The 21,026-nt window shown below is 48.5% G+C and overlaps 1 protein-coding gene across 1 annotated transcript in view; it reads right to left on the bottom strand.

The window, feature by feature from the left end:
- The window catches only part of MAMDC4 (MAM domain containing 4), a 73,756-nt gene that overhangs the window by 2,906 nt on the left and 49,824 nt on the right, over positions 1-21,026 (bottom strand). Inside the window, exons 23-28 of the mRNA XM_063938481.1 lie at positions 20,570-20,660; positions 19,574-19,723; positions 17,990-18,124; positions 17,749-17,876; positions 10,921-11,032; positions 9,856-10,031 (exon numbers count right to left, since the gene is read on the bottom strand). Of these exons, the coding sequence (XP_063794551.1) occupies positions 9,856-10,031; positions 10,921-11,032; positions 17,749-17,876; positions 17,990-18,124; positions 19,574-19,723; positions 20,570-20,660 (792 nt within the window). The remainder of the gene's footprint in view (positions 1-9,855; positions 10,032-10,920; positions 11,033-17,748; positions 17,877-17,989; positions 18,125-19,573; positions 19,724-20,569; positions 20,661-21,026) is intronic.

Genomic DNA, 21,026 nt, shown 5'->3' with positions numbered 1-21,026 from the left:
GGTAAATCAAACTTTTTGCCTTATATTCCCTCACAGCCTAAGAAAGCGCCACATTATCAAATGCAGTCCTTTCGATCACAGAGAAACAAGAAAGTACGAGGTGCGTCCTTTCTTGCCAGAGGTAAGGGCAGAGGAAAAAAGCTGCACAACACAGCTAGTTCCCAGGAACAGAAGTCCTCCCTGGCCTCTACAAAATCCACTGCATGACGCTGGGGCTCCGCTAAAGGAGTCCGCCCCAGTGGGGGCACGTCTTCGAATTTTCAGCCACAGCTGGGTTCACTCGCAGGTGGATCCCTGGGCAATAGAAATTGTTTCTCAGGGTTACAAGCTGGAATTCGAAGAGGTGCCTCCTCGCCGGTTTTTCAAATCGGCCCTACCATCTTCTCCCCAGGAAAGGGAGATAGTGTTAAATGCAATTCACAAATTGTATCTTCAATAGGTGGTGGTCAAGGTTCCCCTGCTTCAACAAGGAAGGGGATATTACTCAACCCTGTTTGTAGTCCCGAAACCGGACGGTTCGGTCAGACCCATATTAAATTTCAAATCCCTGAACCTATACTTGAAAAGGTTCAAGTTCAAGATGGAATCGCTAAGAGCGGTCATCGCCAGCCTGGAAGGGGGGGATTTTATGGTATCTTTGGACATAAAGGATGCATACCTTCATGTTCCCATTTATCCACCTCATCAGGCGTACCTAAGATTTGCTGTACAGGATTGTCATTACCAATTTCAGACGTTGCCGTTTGGTCTCTCCACGGCCCCGAGAATTTTCACCAAGGTAATGGTGGAAATTATGGTGCTCCTGCGAAAGCAAGGTGTCACAATTATCCCGTACTTGGACGATCTTCTCATAAAAGCGAGATCAAGAGAGCAGTTGCTGAACAGCGTATCACTTTCACTGAAGGTGTTGCAGCAACACGGCTGGATTCTCAATATCTCGAAGTCGCAGTTGGTTCCTACGACTCGTCTGACTTTCTTGGGCATGATTCTGGATACGGACCAGAAAAGGGTTTATCTTCCGATAGAAAAGGCCCAGGAACTCATGACTCTGGTCAGGAACCTATTGAAACCAAAACAGGTGTCAGTGCATCACTGCACTCGAGTCCTGGGAAAGATGGTGGCATCATACGAGGCCATTCCCTTCGGCAGGTTCCATGCAAGGATTTTCCAATGGGACCTACTGGACAAGTGGTCCGGGTCACATCTACAGATTCATCAGTTGATCACCCTGTCCCCCAGGGCCAGGGTATCTCTCCTGTGGTGGCTGCAGAGTGCTCACCTTCTAGAGGGCCGCAGGTTCGGCATTCAGGACTGGATCCTGGTGACCACGGATGCGAGCCTCCGAGGTTGGGGAGCAGTCACACAGGGAAGAAATTTCCAAGGTCTTTGGTCAAGTCAGGAGACTTGTCTTCACATCAACATCCTGGAACTAAGGGCCATATACAACGCCCTACGGCAAGCGGAGACCTTACTTCGCGACCAACCAATTCTGATCCAGTCAGACAACGTCACCGCAGTAGCTCATGTAAACCGCCAAGGCGGCACAAGGAGCAGAGTGGCGATGGCGGAAGCTACCAGAATTCTTCGCTTGGCGGAGAATCATGTGCAAGCACTGTCAGCAGTGTTCATTCCGGGAGTGGACAACTGGGAAGCAGACTTCCTCAGTAGACACGACCTGCATCCAGGAGAGTGGGGACTTCATCAGGAAGTCTTCGCACAGATTGCAAGTCGGTGGGGACTGCCCCAGATAGACATGATGGCGTCCCGCCTCAACAAAAAGCTACAAAGGTATTGCGCCAGGTCAAGAGACCCTCAGGCAGTAGCTGTAGGCGCCCTAGTGACACCATGGGTGTTCCGGTCGGTCTATGTATTTCCTCCTCTTCCTCTCATACCCAAGGTGTTGAGAATAGTAAGAAAAAGAGGAGTGAGAACAATCCTCATTGTTCCAGATTGGCCACGAAGGACCTGGTATCCGGATCTGCAGGAAATGCTCACAGAAGATCCGTGGCCTCTTCCTCTAAGACAGGACCTGTTGGAACAGGGGCCCTGTCTGTTCCAAGACTTACCGTGGCTGCGTTTGACAGCATGGCGGTTGTACGCAGGATCCTAGCGGGAAAGGGTATTCCGGATGAGGTCATTCCTACGCTGATAAAGGCTAGGAAGGACGTGACATCTAAACATTATCACCGTATATGGCGAAAATATGTTTCTTGGTGTGAGGCCAGGAATGCTCCTACGGAATAATTCCATCTGGGCCGCTTCCTTCACTTCCTACAAACTGGAGTGAATTTGGGCCTAAAATTAGGCTCTATTAAGGTTCAGATTTCGGCCTTATCCATTTTCTTTCAAAAGGAATTGGCCTCTCTCCCTGAAGTACAGACTTTTGTGAAGGGAGTACTGCATATTCAGCCTCCTTTTGTACCTCCGGTGGCGCCTTGGGACCTTAACGTGGTGTTAAGTTTCCTTAAGTCCCACTGGTTTGAACCACTTCAAACGGTGGAGTTGAAATATCTCACTTGGAAGGTGGTCATGTTATTAGCCTTGGCTTCGGCTAGGCGAGTGTCGGAATTAGCGGCTTTATCACATAAAAGCCCCTATCTGGTTTTCCATATGGATAGAGCGGAATTGCGGACCCGTCCTCAATTCCTGCCAAAAGTTGTCTCATCCTTTCATATGAACCAACCTATTGTGGTGCCTGTGGCTACGCGTGACTTGGAGGATTCCGAGTCCCTTGATGTGGTCAGGGCTTTGAAAATTTACGTGGCCAGAACGGCTAGAGTCAGAAAAACAGAAGCACTGTTTGTCCTGTATGCAGCCAATAAGATTGGCGCCCCTGCTTCAAAGCAGACTATTGCTCGCTGGATCTGTAACACGATTCAGCAGGCGCATGCGACGGCTGGATTGCCGTTACCAAAATCAGTCAAGGCCCATTCCACTAGGAAGGTGGGTTCTTCTTGGGCGGCTGCCCGAGGGGTCTCGGCACTACAGCTGTGCCGAGCTGCTACTTGGTCGGGTTCAAACACCTTTGCAAAGTTCTATAAGTTTGATACCCTGGCTGAGGAGGACCTCCTGTTTGCTCAATCGGTGCTGCAGAGTCATCCGCACTCTCCAGCCCGTTTGGGAGCTTTGGTATAATCCCCATTGTCCTTACGGAGTCCCCAGCATCCTCTAGGACGTAAGAGAAAATAAGATTTACCTACCGGTAAATCTTTTTCTCGTAGTCCGTAGAGGATGCTGGGCGCCCGTCCCAAGTGTGGACTACTTCTGCAAGACTTATATATAGTTATTGCTTACATAAGGGTTATGTTATAGTTGCATCAGGGTTGATCTGATGCTCTATTGTTGTTCATACTGTTAACTGGGTAAAGTTATCACAAGTTATACGGTGTGATTGGTGTGGCTGGTATGAATCTTGCCCTTGGATTAACAAAAATCCTTTCCTCGTACTGTCCGTCTCCTCTGGGCACAGCTTCTCTAACTGAGGTCTGGAGGAGGGGCATAGAGGGAGGAGCCAGTGCACACCCAGATCTAAAGTCTTTCTTAAAGTGCCCATATCTCCTGCGGAGCCCGTCTATCCCCATGGTCCTTACGGAGTCCCCAGCATCCTCTACGGACTACGAGAAAAAGATTTACCGGTAGGTTTAAAATCTTATTTTTATTATTATTAAAAGTGTAATATCTTTGGTGAAAATGGTATTCTAAAATACAATGTGTTAGCCTGCTATAAAATAGTGATTGCCAGACATCTCTGTACATTACTTACCACTAGGTGAGTGAAATGTTCTATGTTTTATAAGGGGTGGTCTTCAGTATGCCGACTGACGGGATCCCGGCGCACAGTATACCGACAGCCGGCATACCGACACTTATTCTCCCTCGTGGGGGTCCACGACCCCCCTGGAGGGAGAATAAAATAGTGTGGCGTGCGTAGTGAGCCCGCAAGGGGCTCATTTGCGCTCACCACACTGTCGGTAAGCCGGCGGTCGGGCTCCCGGCGCCGGTATGCTGGTCGCCGGGAGCCCGACCGCCAGCATATCGTAGTGAACCCCTTATAAGAACAGGCTATCCTTGCAGGGACAAACTTGTTCATTTCCTGCTGCCCCACATGTAATGGGATTGGAAGGGGGCCTAGAACCTTTAAGCAATGGTCAGACTGCCTCTAAAGGTGGGTGCCTTTTTTCTTTATATTGATTTTATTGCATTCTTCCATAGAATATCCACACCGTTCCGTTTTACTAAATGCACTCCTCCACCTGTCCCAGAACTTCCCCCTTCAGATATTCCAGTAATGCTTACAGATGGCGATCACAAACGTTTTGGCCTATATCTGATTTCCTGCCACTTTTACTAAATGTATCATTTTTGTTTTGTTTGCTGTGTTCTCTGAGCTTTTCAGTTCTACCTCTGTCATCCAGCAGCATTATTTACTCCTGTGTCCTGAGACACCACACACGGCTGGTTGTTGCATTTGGGTACAATGCAGGGAGTTTAGTGTGTTGTGTGCCAGGAGAATGGGATTAAACCTTTTATCGCCGGTGGTGGGAGCATATATAGTAGCTAAACTGTCTAACTTTGTAAGGTGGCACGCCGGGTTCGAACGTTCAGTGCTCCTGTTGTGACTGTCGATATTTCTGCTGCTGGGTACACTGGGCTCCACAAGGATAGACATAGGGGTGTAGAGTAGGATCTTGATCCGAGGCACCAACAGGCTCAAAAGCTTTGACTGGTCCCAGAATGCATAGCGCCGCCTCCTCTATAACCCCGCCTCCCTGCATAAGAGCTCAGTTTTGTAGTTGGTGCCACAGATAGCAGGCACATAACAGAGGGGCTGCTCCAGGCAGCCCTAAGAAGAGCTTTTTTGAAGAAAAAGTGAAGACTACAAGGGCAGCAGCGGTGTGTAAATGTCAGAGACATTCACTGCTGCAGCTCCAGCTCTCCCCAGCGGCGCTGTACACTCCCGAGCCCTAGTTGCCGGGTAGCTACAGCAGGAGGCTCCGGTTTTCTTCATGGTCAGGCACACACGACGGGGGCTCTCCGGGATCGCGTGGCCGCGCTTCGGGAGTTAGTGAGTGGGTCCCGCTTGCGGGATCCGTACTTTATTGCGATCCGGCAGGGTCAGTGGGAGGCCGGCCCCGCGTGCTGGCGGTGGACACTGGCAGTACAGGCGATCCCACTAGATCACCAGGGCATGGGTGCAGGTCAGGTTTTCCCTTAAAACCATTTTAATAGTAGCCCACAGTACCCAGTGGTTTTGCCAGCAGGCTTAGACCTGAAGCCTCTCCCCCAGCCCCAGGGCGCCATTTCCCGCAAATGTTCAAATGTTCCCGCCCTGGAGCTGCATATCTGTCTCTCCCTCACTCCCTGTCAGTGTCTGGGCGCCATTTCTCTCAGCTACACTGTTCCTGGGACTGCTTGGGCAAATCCTCTTGTGTAAAGCCGCCTGGTTGTCAGTGCTATGACTTTACATGACACTTAAGTATTCTACCTGCCTTTTAGACAGTGTTAGTTAAGAAAGAGTGCATTTAGTCAGGGTTCTCTGGTACAAGTACCCTGTGATATACATCCAGTTATTACTGTGCAGTGTTATATCTACTGACTACATAGCTATATAAGCTAGTGCAGTGCAGTATTATTGTTAGTAATAACCTCTGCATTGTACAAACTGTGACTATCTGTGTGTGCATTAGCTTGCTGAGTGGTGTCCATTTCGTGTCTTTCACTCAACTTGGTATCCCTATATTCTATAACCTGAGGGGGCTTGGTGCGTCAGGTTTTATATTTATATAGGATTTACACAAAGATATGCTTTAATACGTATTTTTCTCTGTGATTTTAGTCACCATATCTCTCCTTTATCTCTGCTTGTGCTGACTACACTGCGCAGGGGTTTGGGTAAGAGGTATTGTGCTGCTGACAATTGTACTGTTACCTGATACTGCAAGTTATATCATGTCTGCTTCTGAGGGTAACGGTTCTAGGGCTGAACACACTGCCGGTGTTGCTGAAGCCACAGATCCCTATGAGGAGAATAAAGCAGCTGTGGGCTCTGGTACTGGGGGCTCCTTGCCCCCCAGTGGGACTGTGGCAACGAAGGTACATAATGACCCACCGTGGGCCGCTTTTTCCACGCTTCTACATACGCTAGTTAATAAACTAACACCCCTTATGGGACCCCCTATGCCGGTGCAACCGTATGTGGTCCCTGCAGCTAACCCGCCGTGGGCGGACAATTTATCTGCTCAATTGAAGAAGTTGAACCAGTCCCTGACTACTAAAAAGTCTGACCCTCGCTCGCCTATGTCCAAGGGGTCCTCTAAGCGAGCTCTTGTCTCCTCACAATCCACTGCTGTCACTGACACCTCGTCTGATGAAGACGGCACTTACACTGACCCCACAGGTTCTGACTCCGATACGGCTGATGGGGAGGGTAGTTCACATGTGGATGTTCCTGATCTTTTGGAGGCTATTAAATTAATTTTACAGATTACGGATGATCCCGAGCCATCCGTCCCTCCTAAGAAACCAGATAGGTTCAAGCGTCAGAAGGTGGTTAAACAAATTTTACCTCACTCTGACCACCTAGTGGATATACGTCAGGAACCCTGGGAAAACCCGGGTAAGACGTTTGTGCCTCAAAAGAAGATGCTGGCTCGCTATCCCCTCGCGCCAGAGCTGTCTAAGAATTGGGAAACGCCTCCTCCAGTAGACTCACATGTGGCTAGGATGGTGGTTTCCTCAGCTCTACCTGTCACTACCGTCACGTCTCTAAAAGAGCCTACGGATAAACGCGTGGAAGGTTGTCTGAAAGCGATTTACATCCTCACAGGTGCTGCACAAAGGCCCACTATTGCAGCAACATGGGCTGCAGAGGCTATTGAAGCGTGGGACTTGGAGTTAGAAGCTGAAATCACTTCTGACCATGCTAGACAATGCTTGTCATATATTGTCACAGCTTCTCACTATATTAAAGAGGCGGCTTCTGATGCCGGTATCCTAGCAGCCAAGGCCTCTACTACGTCAGTCCTGGCTCGCCGGATATTGTGGCTGAGATCCTGGTCTGTGGATCTGGACTCTAGAAAAACCCTGGAGGTACTCCCTTTCAAGGGAGATATTCTGTTTGGGGAGGATTTAAATAAGATTGTGGCTGACTTGGCTACTGCCAAAACTGCCTGTCTGCCAAGTACCGCTCCTTCTGTATCGAAGGCTAAAGGTACTTCCTTTCGTCCTCCAGGTAAAGCAAAAGGTCAGGTGTACAACAAGCAGGCCCGCACTTCCAAACCTGGTAAGCCAAAGCCCAAAAGAGCCTGGGCAGACCGTCAGCCAGCTTGCAAGACCGATAAGCCTGCCGCATGACGGGGCGGGCCTCCCCCTGGGGGATCCCAGGGTGGGGGGCCGGCTTCTAGGGTATACCCAGGAATGGTTGAAGACCACTTCAGATGCCTGGGTACGGGAAGTCGTCACTTGAGGTTACGCCATAGCCTTCAAAAATCGACGACCTCATCGATTTTGCCGGACAGACGTCCCGTTGGACCAGACAAAAGCAAATACTCTACATTCGGTGTTACAGACCTTCCTGGATACAGGAGTCGTAGTACAGGTGCCTCTTGCGCAGAGGGGCCGGGGGTACTATTCTTTGCTGTTTCTAGTCCCGAAACCGAATGGGTCCTCCCGGCCAATTCTCAACCTCAAGGCATTGAACAGGTTTGTGAAGGTTTCAAAGTTCCGTATGGAAACCCTTCACTCTATAGTTCTGGCCTTGGAACCTGGGGACTACATGGTCTCCCTGGACATACAGGATGCTTACCTACATATTCCTATAGCAGCGTCACATCAGCAATACCTGAGGTTTGCGTTTGGCAACCTCCATTACCAGTTTCGGGCGTTACCTTTTGGTTTAACTACTGCTCCGCGAGTCTTCACCAAAGTTATGGCGGTGATGACGGTGGTACTCCGCCGTCAAGGGGTCAGGATACTGCCATATCTGGACGACTTGTTAATCCTGGCAAATTCCCCAGAACTTCTCCTTCGTCATCTGGATATGACTGTCCGGTTTCTACAAGCCCACGGGTGGCTCATCAACTGGAAGAAATCCTCCCTGGTCCCTGCTCAAAGTATGGTGCACCTGGGAGCGCTATTGGACACACACAACCAGAGGTTGTTCTTGTCTCAGGAGAAAGTCCTGAAGCTTCAGGACAGGATTTGTTGCTTCCTTTCTCGTCTGCAAGTGTCGATACATTCTGCTCGGTCTGCTGGACCTTCTTGGGCGGCCCGCTGTGGTGCGACCCTTGAACAATTGTGCAAGGCGGCTACGTGGTCCTCAGGGAACACGTTCATAAAGGTTCTATGCCTTCGATACTGCCGCTTCCCAGGATGCTTCCTTTGGACGCCGGGTTCTTGTGCCCGCTACAGTGCGTCCCCTCCAATGAGGAACTGCTTTAGGACATCCCCTATGTCTATCCTTGTGGAGCCCAGTGTACCCCGCAGCAGAAAACGAGTTTTATGGTAAGAACTTACCTTTGTTAAAACTCTTTCTGCGAGGTATACTGGGCTCCACAAGGCGCCCACCCTGATGCACTTAGCTTCTTTGGGTTGGTATGGCATTAGCCGCTGACACTTCTCCTGTCGTGAGAGTGTGGTGTATGTGGCTACTAACCGTTGTTGTCTCTTTTCCTGCTACTGCATTGGGCTGGTTAACTAAAAACTGAGCTCCTGTGCAGGGAGGCGGGGTTATAGAAGAGGCGGCGCTATGCATTCTAGGAACAGTCAAAGCTTTTCAGCCTGTTGGTGCCTCGGATCAAGATCCTACTCTACACCCCTATGTCTATCCTTGTGGAGCCCAGTGTACCTCGCAGAAAGCGTTTTAACAAAGGTAAGTTCTTACCATAAAACTCGTTTTTATCTCTCAAACTCCCCATTACTTTACGTTAAAAGCTGCAGAAGAGTATGTACAGGCCAGTACATTAACCCATTCATGCAAAGAGGCCACTACAGTGGACAGCTATTTTTAACCTGCCAAAATCTTACTTTTTTCTTTTTTTTTTTTAAAGGGACATTCACAAGGCAAAACCATACCTTGTAAGTGTTTGCCCCTTTAAAAAAAAAATAATAAGTCCCACACGGCCACCGAACTCGGGGTCGGATGTAATGCCGCCCAACAGTTAAAATCTAATTCAGTTTATGAAAAAGGCTAACTTAGCATGTATACAGCAAACTGGAAGTGAATGAAAACATTTGTGTTATAAGTGCTGAAAACATTTTTGTTTCTGGATGAATATATCCATAAATAGGCATAAAACATGTATTGTTTTCTACGTAGAGGATGTTTTGTTTCTGGAGAGAAAATACAGTAAGCAACACGGTCAGAGCAAATAGGAACCGTACCAGACATTAGGGCAATGTTTTATATTGCAGATATTTACATTCAGGATGTCGGCTGTCGGTGTTCTGGCGCTGGTCTACCGCGTGGTGTCGGGGTTCCGGTATCGGTCATATGACCGCCAGCATCCCACACCGCTAGGATGCTAAACGCATTCCCGTGACATATACAGCTCCGATGTAGCATATAATAGATACTGATGGTTGTGTTGTGTTAAAAGACCAGTGAAGCTGCCTTTCATAGACCAACGCGTTTCGCATGGTTACTTGCAGTTACTAAGAGTATATCTAAGATGCCAGAATATGGTTACTTGCCGTAAAGGCAGCGTTCAGAATATCCCCAATGCTGCCACAATGTTCCCAAAAGCAAAATTACCAGTGGGCATAAAAACGCCAGATGGCAGCAGTTATGAGGCCTTACACTGGCACGCACTGACGTGGGTACAGTGCATAGAGAACATCCTGCTAATGGTAAATTACCTCTTCAAACACCACATTATCAAAACCCTCTATTCCCTCGGATCGCCCCGGCAGTGGTGGAGCGCTCTCCAGGTTCCTCTTGCGTCTCCGGTACAGAAGATATCCCAATACTATGACCAGCAATGCGATGATCACACCGATGACTATCGCCCAGATGGTTCCTGAATTATTTTTACCTGGCGGAACAAGCGTTGGCATTTTACTTACAGATACATAGACATTTCTAACCATATACTGTGTAATCCATGAACTTGTTTATTATTATATTTTATAAAGTCACATTTAAGTGCGTAGCGTGTGCTGCGATCTATATATAGCATATTTTCCCTGCATTGCTGACCATCTCTACAGGGCTTCTGTGTACACCTTTTGGGCAGGTCTTGAGGTGCAGACACATTTGCCGATAAAGTGAACGATGTCGCTCATTTTCATCCTTCCTGAGCGATGTTGTGATACAGTGTGTGCGCACAAAGACGCGCTGTATCACATATGTATTGATAATGTGCTGAACGGTGGCCAGTCAGATGCACGGAGACGGCCTGTCTTATGGGAGTGTCGCAGGCAGGTCGCTGAAGTAATTGCTTACAGTAGGCATGGCCATCTGTATGCTCATCATCAATGTTGGTGCACCGAGTGACCATTGATGGCCCCAAACTATGCAATGAAAGACCATTGATGGTTTCACCCACTGATGGTCATCCCTGCTCTTTCACTGGCCCGTGGGCCAATCAGAACCTGGGGACAGGGTTTTGAAAGCACATCAGAGGCGGAGCTAGCTCCGTCTCCCTGCACAATCTAGGGGAGAAAGAAAACATTAGGGGGGGTGGGGGAGTGTCTGAAGGCGTACCAGACGGTATTACAGCGTCTACAGATGCTGAATGTGGTCTCCACGTTCCTTGCACATTCATATGCACAGATGTCCACCATGGAAGGTCATTGTAGCGCCGTCTGCATAAAGTCACAGATACACAGACTCAGGCCGGAGGTGAGCCCCTGTGTAACATCAGTCTGACTGTAACAATACATTTTACAGCGTCCCACAATACCAGGTGTTCTGCCCGTTACCTGCCGTCTTCTCCTGTTCCGCATTACATAGCGCGTCAGGGGTGTACTTCACATCATCCAGCGAGACAATGGCCGAGTGCGGCCGGGAACCCTTTGATGCCTCAAATACGATCTGCAGCAGAACAACAGAGCGTGAGGTGCAGCTTCGGTCAATGACCTACCAGACAGGTTTGTCGCTCTCAGGTAAGACTTGCGCCGGCAGCGAGCGCCAATCATTATCTGTATTACTGCACGTTTATGGGACATATGCATCAACGCCTGCAGAGAGGTAATGTGGAGAGATAAAGTACCAACCAATCAGCTCCTAACTGTCATTTCTCTATCGTCCTAGTGGATGCTGGGGTTCCTGAAAGGACCATGGGGAATAGCGGCTCCGCAGGAGACAGGGCACAAAAAGTAAAGCTTTTCCAGATCAGGTGGTGTGCACTGGCTCCTCCCCCTATGACCCTCCTCCAGACTCCAGTTAGATTTTTGTGCCCGGCCGAGAAGGGTGCAATCTAGGTGGCTCTCCTAAAGAGCTGCTTAGAAAAAGTTTAGCTTAGGTTTTTTATTTTACAGTGAGTCCTGCTGGCAACAGGATCACTGCAACGAGGGACTGAGGGGAGAAGAAGTGAACTCACCTGCGTGCAGGATGGATTGGCTTCTTGGCTACTGGACATCAGCTCCAGAGGGACGATCACAGGTACAGCCTGGATGGTCACCGGAGCCGCGCCGCCGGCCCCCTTGCAGATGCTGAAGTCAGAAGAGGTCCAGAATCGGCGGCTGAAGACTCCTGCAGTCTTCTAAAGGTAGCGCACAGCACTGCAGCTGTGCGCCATTTTCCTCTCAGCACACTTCACACGCAGTCACTGAGGGTGCAGGGCGCTGGGGGGGGGCGCCCTGGGAGGCAAATGTAACCTATATAAAGGCTAAAAATACCTCACATATAGCCCCCAGAGGCTATATGGAGATATTTAACCCCTGCCTGGATTCACTAAATAGCGGGAGACGAGCCCGCCGGAAAAGGGGCGGGGCCTATCTCCTCAGCACACGGCGCCATTTCCTCTCACAGCTCCGCTGGTCAGGACGGCTCCCAGGTCTCTCCCCTGCACTGCACTACAGAAACAGGGTAAAACAGAGAGGGGGGGCAAATTTATGGCGATATTTTGATATATATAAAGCAGCTATAAGGGAGCACTTATTATAAGGCTATCCCTGTTATATATAGCGCTTTTGGTGTGTGCTGGCAAACTCTCCCTCTGTCTCCCCAAAGGGCTAGTGGGTCCTGTCTTCGTTAGGAGCATTCCCTGTGTGTCTGCTGTGTGTCGGTACGTGTGTGTCGACATGTATGAGGACGATATTGGTGTGGAGGCGGAGCAATTGCCAAATATGAGGATGTCACCCCCTAGGGAGTCGACACCAGAATGGATGCCTTTATTTATGGAAATACGGGATAGTGTCAACACGCTAAAGCAGTCGTTTGACGACATGAGACGGCCGGACAATCAATTAGTGCCTGTCCAGGCGACTCAAACACCGTCAGGGGCTGTGAAACGCCCTTTGCCTCAGTCGGTCGACACAGACCCAGACACAGGCACTGACTCCAGTGGTGACGGTGACGAATCAACCGTATTTTCCAGTAGGGCCACACGTTATATGATTTTGGCAATGAAGGAGGCGTTACATTTAGCTGATACTACAGGTACCACTAAACAGGGTATTATGTGGGGTGTGAAAAAACTACCTATAGTTTTTCCTGAATCAGAAGAATTAAATGACGTGTGTAATGAAGCGTGGGTTGCCCCTGATAAAAAGCTGATAATTTCAAAGAAATTATTGGCATTATACCCTTTCCCGCCAGAGGTTAGGGAGCGCTGGGAAACACCTCCTAGGGTGGACAAGGCGCTAACACGCTTATCTAAACAAGTGGCGTTACCCTCTCCTGAGACGGCCGCACTTAAAGATCCATCAGATAGGAGGATGGAAAATATCCAAAAAAGTATATACACACATTCAGGTGTTATACTACGACCAGCTATAGCGACTGCCTGGATGTGCAGTGCTGGGGTAGTTTGGTCAGAGTCCCTGATTGAAAATATTGATACCCTGGACAGGGACAATATTTTACTGTCGTTAGAACAAATAAAGGATGCATTTCTTTATATGCGTGATGCACAGAGGGATATCTGCACACTGGCATCACGGGTAAGTGCTATGTCCATTTCGGCCAGAAGAGCTTTATGGACGCGACAGTGGACAGGCGATGCGGATTCAAAACGACATATGGAAGTTTTGCCGTATAAAGGGGAGGAGTTATTTGGAGTCGGTCTATCAGATTTGGTGGCCACGGCTACAGCCGGGAAATCCACCTTTCTACCTCAAGTCACTCCCCAACAGAAAAAGGCACCGACTTTTCAACCGCAGCCCTTTCGTTCCTTTAAAAATAAGAGAGCAAAGGGCTATTCATATCTGCCACGAGGCAGAGGTCGAGGGAAGAGACAGCAACAGGCAGCTCCTTCCCAGGAACAGAAGCCTTCCCCGGCTTCTACAAAAGCCTCAGCATGACGCTGGGGCTTCTCAAGCGGACTCGGGGACGGTGGGTGGTCGTCTCAAAAATTACAGCGCGCAGTGGGCTCACTCGCAGGTAGATCCCTGGATCCTGCAGATAATATCTCAGGGGTACAGGTTGGAATTAGAGACAGATCCACCTCGCCGTTTCCTGAAGTCTGCTTTACCAACGTCCCCCTCCGAAAGGGAGACGGTTTTGGAAGCCATTCACAAGCTGTACTCTCAGCAGGTGATAGTCAAGGTACCTCTTCTACAACAAGGGAAGGGGTATTATTCCACTCTTTTTGTGGTACCGAAGCCGGATGGCTCGGTAAGGCCTATTCTAAATCTGAAGTCGTTGAACCTGTACATAAAGAAGTTCAAGTTCAAGATGGAGTCACTCAGAGCAGTGATAGCGAACCTGGAAGAGGGGGACTTTATGGTATCCTTGGACATCAAGGATGCGTATCTCCACGTTCCAATTTACCCCTCACACCAGGGGTACCTCAGGTTCGTTGTACAAAACTGTCACTATCAGTTTCAGACGCTGCCGTTCGGATTGTCCACGGCACCTCGGGTCTTTACAAAGGTAATGGCCGAGATGATGATTCTTCTTCGAAGAAAAGGCATATTAATTATCCCATACTTGGACGATCTCCTAATAAGGGCAAGGTCCAGAGAACAGCTAGAGATGGGATTAGCACTGTCGCAAGAAGTGCTAAAACAGCACGGGTGGATTCTGAATATTCCAAAATCCCAGTTAATGCCGACAACTCGTCTGCTGTTCCTAGGGATGATTCTGGACACGGTTCAGAAAAAGGTTTTTCTCCCGGAGGAAAAAGCCAAGGAGTTATCCGAGCTTGTCAGGAACCTCCTAAAACCAGGAAAGGTGTCTGTACATCAATGCACAAGAGTCCTGGGAAAAATGGTGGCTTCTTACGAAGCAATTCCATTCGGCAGATTCCACGCAAGAATTTTCCAAAGGGATCTGTTGGACAAATGGTCAGGGTCGCATCTTCAGATGCACCTGCGGATAACCCTGTCTCCAAGGACAAGGGTGTCTCTTCTGTGGTGGTTGCAGAGTGCTCATCTATTGGAGGGCCGCAGATTCGGCATACAGGATTGGATCCTGGTGACCACGGACGCCAGCCTGAGAGGCTGGGGAGCAGTCACACAAGGAAGAAACTTCCAGGGAGTATGGACGAGCCTGGAAACGTCTCTTCACATAAACATTCTGGAACTAAGAGCAATATACAATGCTCTAAGCCAGGCAGAACCTCTGCTTCAGGGAAAACCGGTGTTGATCCAGTCGGACAACATCACGGCAGTCGCCCATGTGAACAGACAGGGCGGCACAAGAAGCAGGAGTGCAATGGCAGAAGCTGCAAGGATTCTTCGCTGGGCAGAGAATCATGTGATAGCACTGTCAGCAGTGTTCATCCCGGGAGTGGACAACTGGGAAGCAGACTTCCTCAGCAGACACGATCTTCACCCGGGAGAGTGGGGACTTCATCCAGAAGTCTTCCACTTGCTGGTAACCCGTTGGGAAAGACCAATGGTGGACATGATGGCGTCTCGCCTCAACAAAAAACTGGACAGGTATTGCGCCAGGTCAAGAGATCCGCAGGCAATAGCTGTGGACGCGCTGGTAACGCCTTGGGTGTACCAGTCGGTGTATGTGTTTCCTCCTCTGCCTCTCATACCAAAAGTATTGAGAATTATACGGCAAAGAGGCGTAAGGACGATACTAGTGGTTCCGGATTGGCCAAGAAGGACTTGGTACCCGGAACTTCAAGAGATGATCACGGAAGATCCGTGGCCTCTACCTCTAAGGAGGGACTTGCTTCAGCAGGGTCCCTGTCTGTTTCAAGACTTACCGCGGCTGCGTTTGACGGCATGGCGGTTGAACGCCGGATCCTAAAGGAAAAAGGCATGCCGGAAGAAGTCATTCCTACTTTGATTAAAGCAAGGAAGGAAGTAACCGTGCAACATTATCACCGAATTTGGCGAAAATATGTTGCGTGGTGCGAAGATCGGAGTGCTCCGACGGAGGAATTTCAACTGGGTCGATTCCTACATTTCCTGCAATCAGGATTGTCTATGGGTCTCAAATTGGGATCTATTAAGGTTCAAATTTCGGCCCTGTCGATTTTCTTTCAAAAAGAATTGGCTTCAGTCCCTGAAGTCCAGACCTTTGTTAAGGGAGTGCTACATATACAGCCTCCTGTGGTGCCTCCAGTGGCACCGTGGGATCTCAATGTGGTTTTGAACTTTCTAAAATCTCATTGGTTTGAACCACTAAAGAAGGTGGATTTGAAATATCTCACATGGAAAGTGACCATGCTTCTAGCCCTGGCTTCGGCCAGGAGAGTGTCAGAACTGGCAGCTTTATCTTACAAAAGCCCATATCTGATTTTCCATTCGGACAGGGCAGAACTGCGGACTCGTCCGCATTTTCTCCCTAAGGTGGTGTCAGCATTTCATCTGAACCAGCCTATTGTAGTGCCTGCGGCTACAAGTGACTTGGAGGACTCCAAGTTACTGGACGTTGTCAGAGCATTAAAAATATATATTGCAAGGACAGCTGGAGTCAGAAAATCTGACTCGTTGTTTATATTGTATGCACCCAACAAGATGGGTGCTCCTGCGTCTAAGCAGACGATTGCTCGTTGGATCTGTAGCACAATCCAACTTGCACATTCTGTGGCAGGCCTGCCACAGCCTAAATCTGTAAAGGCCCACTCCACAAGGAAGGTGGGCTCATCTTGGGCGGCTGCCCAAGGGGTCTCGGCATTACAACTTTGCCGAGCAGCTACGTGGTCAGGGGAGAACACGTTTGTAAAATTTTACAAATGTGATACTCTGGCTAAGGAGGACCTGGAGTTCTCTCATTCGGTGCTGCAGAGTCATCCGCACTCTCCCGCCCGTTTGGGAGCTTTGGTATAATCCCCATGGTCCTTTCAGGAACCCCAGCATCCACTAGGACGATAGAGAAAATAAGATTTTACTTACCGATAAATCTATTTCTCGGAGTCCGTAGTGGATGCTGGGCGCCCATCCCAAGTGCGGATTATCTGCAATAATTGTACATAGTTATTGTTAACTAATTCGGGTTATTGTTGAAGGAAGCCATCTTTCAGAGGCTCCGCTGTTATCATACTGTTAACTGGGTTTAGATCACAAGTTGTACGGTGTGATTGGTGTGGCTGGTATGAGTCTTACCCGGGATTCAAAATCCTCCCTTATTGTGTACGCTCGTCCGGGCACAGTACCTAACTGGAGTCTGGAGGAGGGTCATAGGGGGAGGAGCCAGTGCACACCACCTGATCTGGAAAAGCTTTACTTTTTGTGCCCTGTCTCCTGCGGAGCCGCTATTCCCCATGGTCCTTTCAGGAACCCCAGCATCCACTACGGACTCCGAGAAATAGATTTATCGGTAAGTAAAATCTTATTTTTTCAAACTCAGCCTGTCGCATTGAGTTAGGATCTGATTGACTGGAACTTTATCTCTCTCCCAAGTATTGAAGCATATGCCCCTATATATGTATATGTCTGATTGGTCCGTTCGCTCACACCCCCATTGTGAAAGTGGTGGATTTAATAGTTCTATACATCCGGTGTTCTGGAAAAGGGGGGTGCATTAGGAACACGTGAGCCACAGAGCTGCGGGAATGTTTCACTTTCCCACGGATATTAAAGACACTGGGGAAGATGTATTAACCTGGAGAAGTGATAAAGCAGTGCTAAGTGCCAGGTGATAACGCACCAGCCAATCAGCTCCAATATGTAAATTGACAGACAGGAGCTGATTGGCTGGTGCGTTATCACCTGGCACTTATCACTGCTTTATCACTTCTCCAGGCTTAATACATCTGCCACAGGGGGAGATGTATCAGACCTGCTAAAAAGAGAAAGTGGAGAAATTTCCCATAGAAACCAACCAGCTTCTATCTATCCATCAAGGACACTCTATGAAATGATAGCTAGAAGCTTATAAGTTGCTATGGGCAACGCCTCCATATAGTAGTTACTACTGACAACTCGGAAAACTGATGCACAGCTACAAAAAAAAAAAATCAGAAAAGTGCCCGCAATTTTTTTAAATTTTTGTTTCTGACCAATTAGCAGACCGTGATCTTCACAGTGATCTTTATATCGATATTTTGCCTTTAGGAACTAAGCAGATGAGCCGGTTTTACCTTGTGCGTCACGTGTTGCACTTAATATTGGCACCGCTTTAAATTTCAAGGTCAAAAGCCGCCACCTAGTGACCCTAGCGTAGCCCCATGTGTGGCTCGGTACCTGGAACTCTGCGGTGCTGTTGAGCTGTATCTGATGTTCCTGCCAATCATTGCTATGGAAACCGTGCAACGCCCACACCAGCATCAGCCCTTGAGCCCCGGTCACATATAGCACCAGCTCCCCCAGGTCTGGATAGGACAGAGAGTGATCATTATAGAGAGGAACAGTCAGTGTTCGGGGATAATATAATAATACAACAGACTTCCCATAGAAGAGAGGCAGGCATAGTCCCATCACTCACGGAAATGATCCGGGGAGTCCGTCCGGTACCAGAAGCTGAAGCAGGATCCGGCGGTCTCTGGTAGGTGCTCACTGATGAGCCAGGCAGAAGTTCCTTCAGTGTGCAGAGTGCCAGTGTCCACAAAGGCGTAATGTCCTGTAGGGGGCAGTAAGTGCCAATCCGTTACCCGTCAATATATGACAAATGCCTTCTTCCTAGGCCAGCGGTTCTCAAATGCGGCCCTCCAGGCACCCCAATGGTCCAGGTTTTAAGCTTATCCATGCCTGGCCACAGGTGACTAAATTAGCACCTTAGGTAATTTGATGTAACCATCTATGCCATGGATATACCTCAAACCTAGACTGTCGGGGTGCCTTGAGGAACGCGTTTGAGAACCTCTGTCCTAGACACTGGGTGCCAATTACTCATTATCTGGTATGTGACAAATTCAGTTGTTGCATCAGTTAGAAAGGCAAAACCAAAAACATTGTGAATGTATATAGGGTTGGGATTGATTTGCCGGCGTTCAGGATGCCAGCGGTCAGAGTACCGAACGAGGCATCCCAATAGTCAGAATCCTGACAGGGAAAGGTAAGTATACTTGCCCTTCCCCAATCGCCCGCTAGCCCCCCTCCCCGCAGCCTAAACCTAACCCTCTCCCTTCCCCGCAGCCTAAACCTCTCCGGCGGTGCCTAAACCTAACCTCCCTACACCGCAGCCTAAACCTAACCCTCACCGGGTGTGCCTAAACCTAACCCCCACCCTGCAGCCTAAACCTAACCCCCATGGGCCGCAGCTTAACCCTAAACACCCCTCCACACCCTAACCCCACGGCATACAAGTCAGTGTTCCCGGCGAAGGGCTTGTCACCCTATTGGGAAGCCGGCGTCGGCATTGTGAATAGTGTTGGGATTTGGCGTTAGTATTTTGACTGCCGGGATCCTGACTGGATCCCTAAATATGAGACTCATGACAGGTTTTACTACTATCTGGAATATTGGGGCAGATGTATTAACCTGGAGATGGCATAAGAAAGTGATAAACCAGTGATATGTGCAAGGTGATAAAGGCACCAGCCAATCAGCTCCAATATGTAAATTAACAGTTAGGATCTGATTGGCTGCTGCCTTTATCACCTTACACATATCACTGGTTTATCACTTCCTTATGCTTTCTCCAGGTTAATACATCTGCCCCTTTGTTTGATACTGAATACATGGTCACAGTCCACATCAGTTTATATCCCGATAAGCCTTTAAGATTAACACTTTCCTAAAACTTAGCAACACCCGCTTACAAACCTAAAAGCACCAACATATTCTGCAGTGCGACTTAAGGGTAAATAGTACAGCGAGCAGACAATTACAACAAGAGGACTGGCATAAACATATATATATATATATATATATATATATATATATATATATATATATATAATGAGGTTTTCAGTTGGTATGTGATAAATATACAGGGTAGAAAAGTTATTGAAGATGTTATAAGATGTATTTCTAACGTAGATCGCTGCCAGTTACAGTGATGGATGAAGTAGGTGACGCCATACTGACTGGCAGTAGTTTTAAAGAGTGCGGGGGTAAAGTTTCTGACCTTCTGAGCTACCAACGCTGTGATCCTTTTCCGGGGCTAATCTCGGTCTGTTTAGAGCGTCTCCGTTTGTCCAGTCCCAGTCATAGGTGTCCATAAGGGGGATCCGAATATTGCTCCATGCGCATGACCCCCATTCAAAGTCACAGGACACTGTAGATGAGCAGAAAACGGTGCTGCCTCACTTATCATTAATCTGAGTGTTGTATCAGCACTACTACTCCCAGCAAGCCTACATTACTACACAGCACACCATACAATGTATAATACTACACATAAATAGAGTTGTTTCTGAATGATCCCGCAGTGCAGATGAACAATTGTCTTCCAATAAATGCACTGTTAAATTAAAGCTGCCCAGTTTACACTGTAGAGGGTTTGTGTACCTATAATAATACATTTGGAAATACACTTTATACCCCACACAGAGATGAGTATGGGGGAAAAAACAAAGGATTACAGAAATGTGACAGACACAGACGCATATGCTATATGCCTAATCTGAATTACTCCCCTCAGAGAGATCATAGAGGGGAGGTGGAAGGGTGTGGCGCTATGAATGCATCAGGTGCTAATGCCATGATAACGCGTTTCGCCGTGAATGGTGTCATCAAGTCCCAGGACTGTCACTTCACTCAAGAAGTGGTTGGTATCCTGAGTGTTAGTCAACTTTTTTTTGCCAGAAACCTGAATGTCATTGACTTTTTTTTGTTCCTTCGGGAGACAAAATGGCTGCCAGCATTGTCTGTACCTCAGTACTGTCAGTAGTCTGCATTCTCATGCATATGGGGTCAGCATACAAAATGGCTGCCACAGGGCGTGTGTAGGTGGGGGGAGCACTTAAATCTATTTTATGTGTCAAGTACTAAAGATACAATTCCTGTGAAGTTTATTTGACAAAACATCTTTTCATAGAACTATGTTTCTCAGCCAAGTCTGCTCCATCTGTATACATGGCGCCTGTCCACAGCTATCTGCTAATGACTAGTCATATAGTACCTGCTTCATGACAGCGGTGATGGTTGATGTGAATATCATCCACAGCGATATAGGAGTGGTCTCCGCCGGCGCCCACCGCTTCAAACACAAGCTGCAATGAGGAGAGATATGGTCAGGAGGTCTCTGTATACAGAGAGATGGGCGGCCTCTATTTCCAGACAGTGGCTGCAGTCAAAAAAGATACAGGGCCTGCTTCTGTGTCGCACACGTGCCTGCAGCCGCCCGCTCCAGACGCAAACGTCATCATTAGTATTTGGACTTGCGCCAATCCTATGCTGGATGCAAGTGTTCTGTCAGAAACAGACATCCTATCTCCGTCCGTACGTTACGATCACGCGTGGAAGTTGGATACACCAGCCACGGCACTTCCACAGAATGGGGCTGCTCCTTGTGATCACATGATCACCGCCCAATTACAAACGACCATTTGCTGGACAGTGTGGTCCAGTCACCAATC

The sequence above is a fragment of the Pseudophryne corroboree genome, chromosome 8 (assembly GCF_028390025.1).
Source record: "Pseudophryne corroboree isolate aPseCor3 chromosome 8, aPseCor3.hap2, whole genome shotgun sequence".
Taxonomy (NCBI): Eukaryota; Metazoa; Chordata; class Amphibia; order Anura; family Myobatrachidae; genus Pseudophryne; species Pseudophryne corroboree.
Note: the sequence above shows the minus strand (reverse complement) of the source record. Positions and strands in the feature narration are given on the sequence as shown.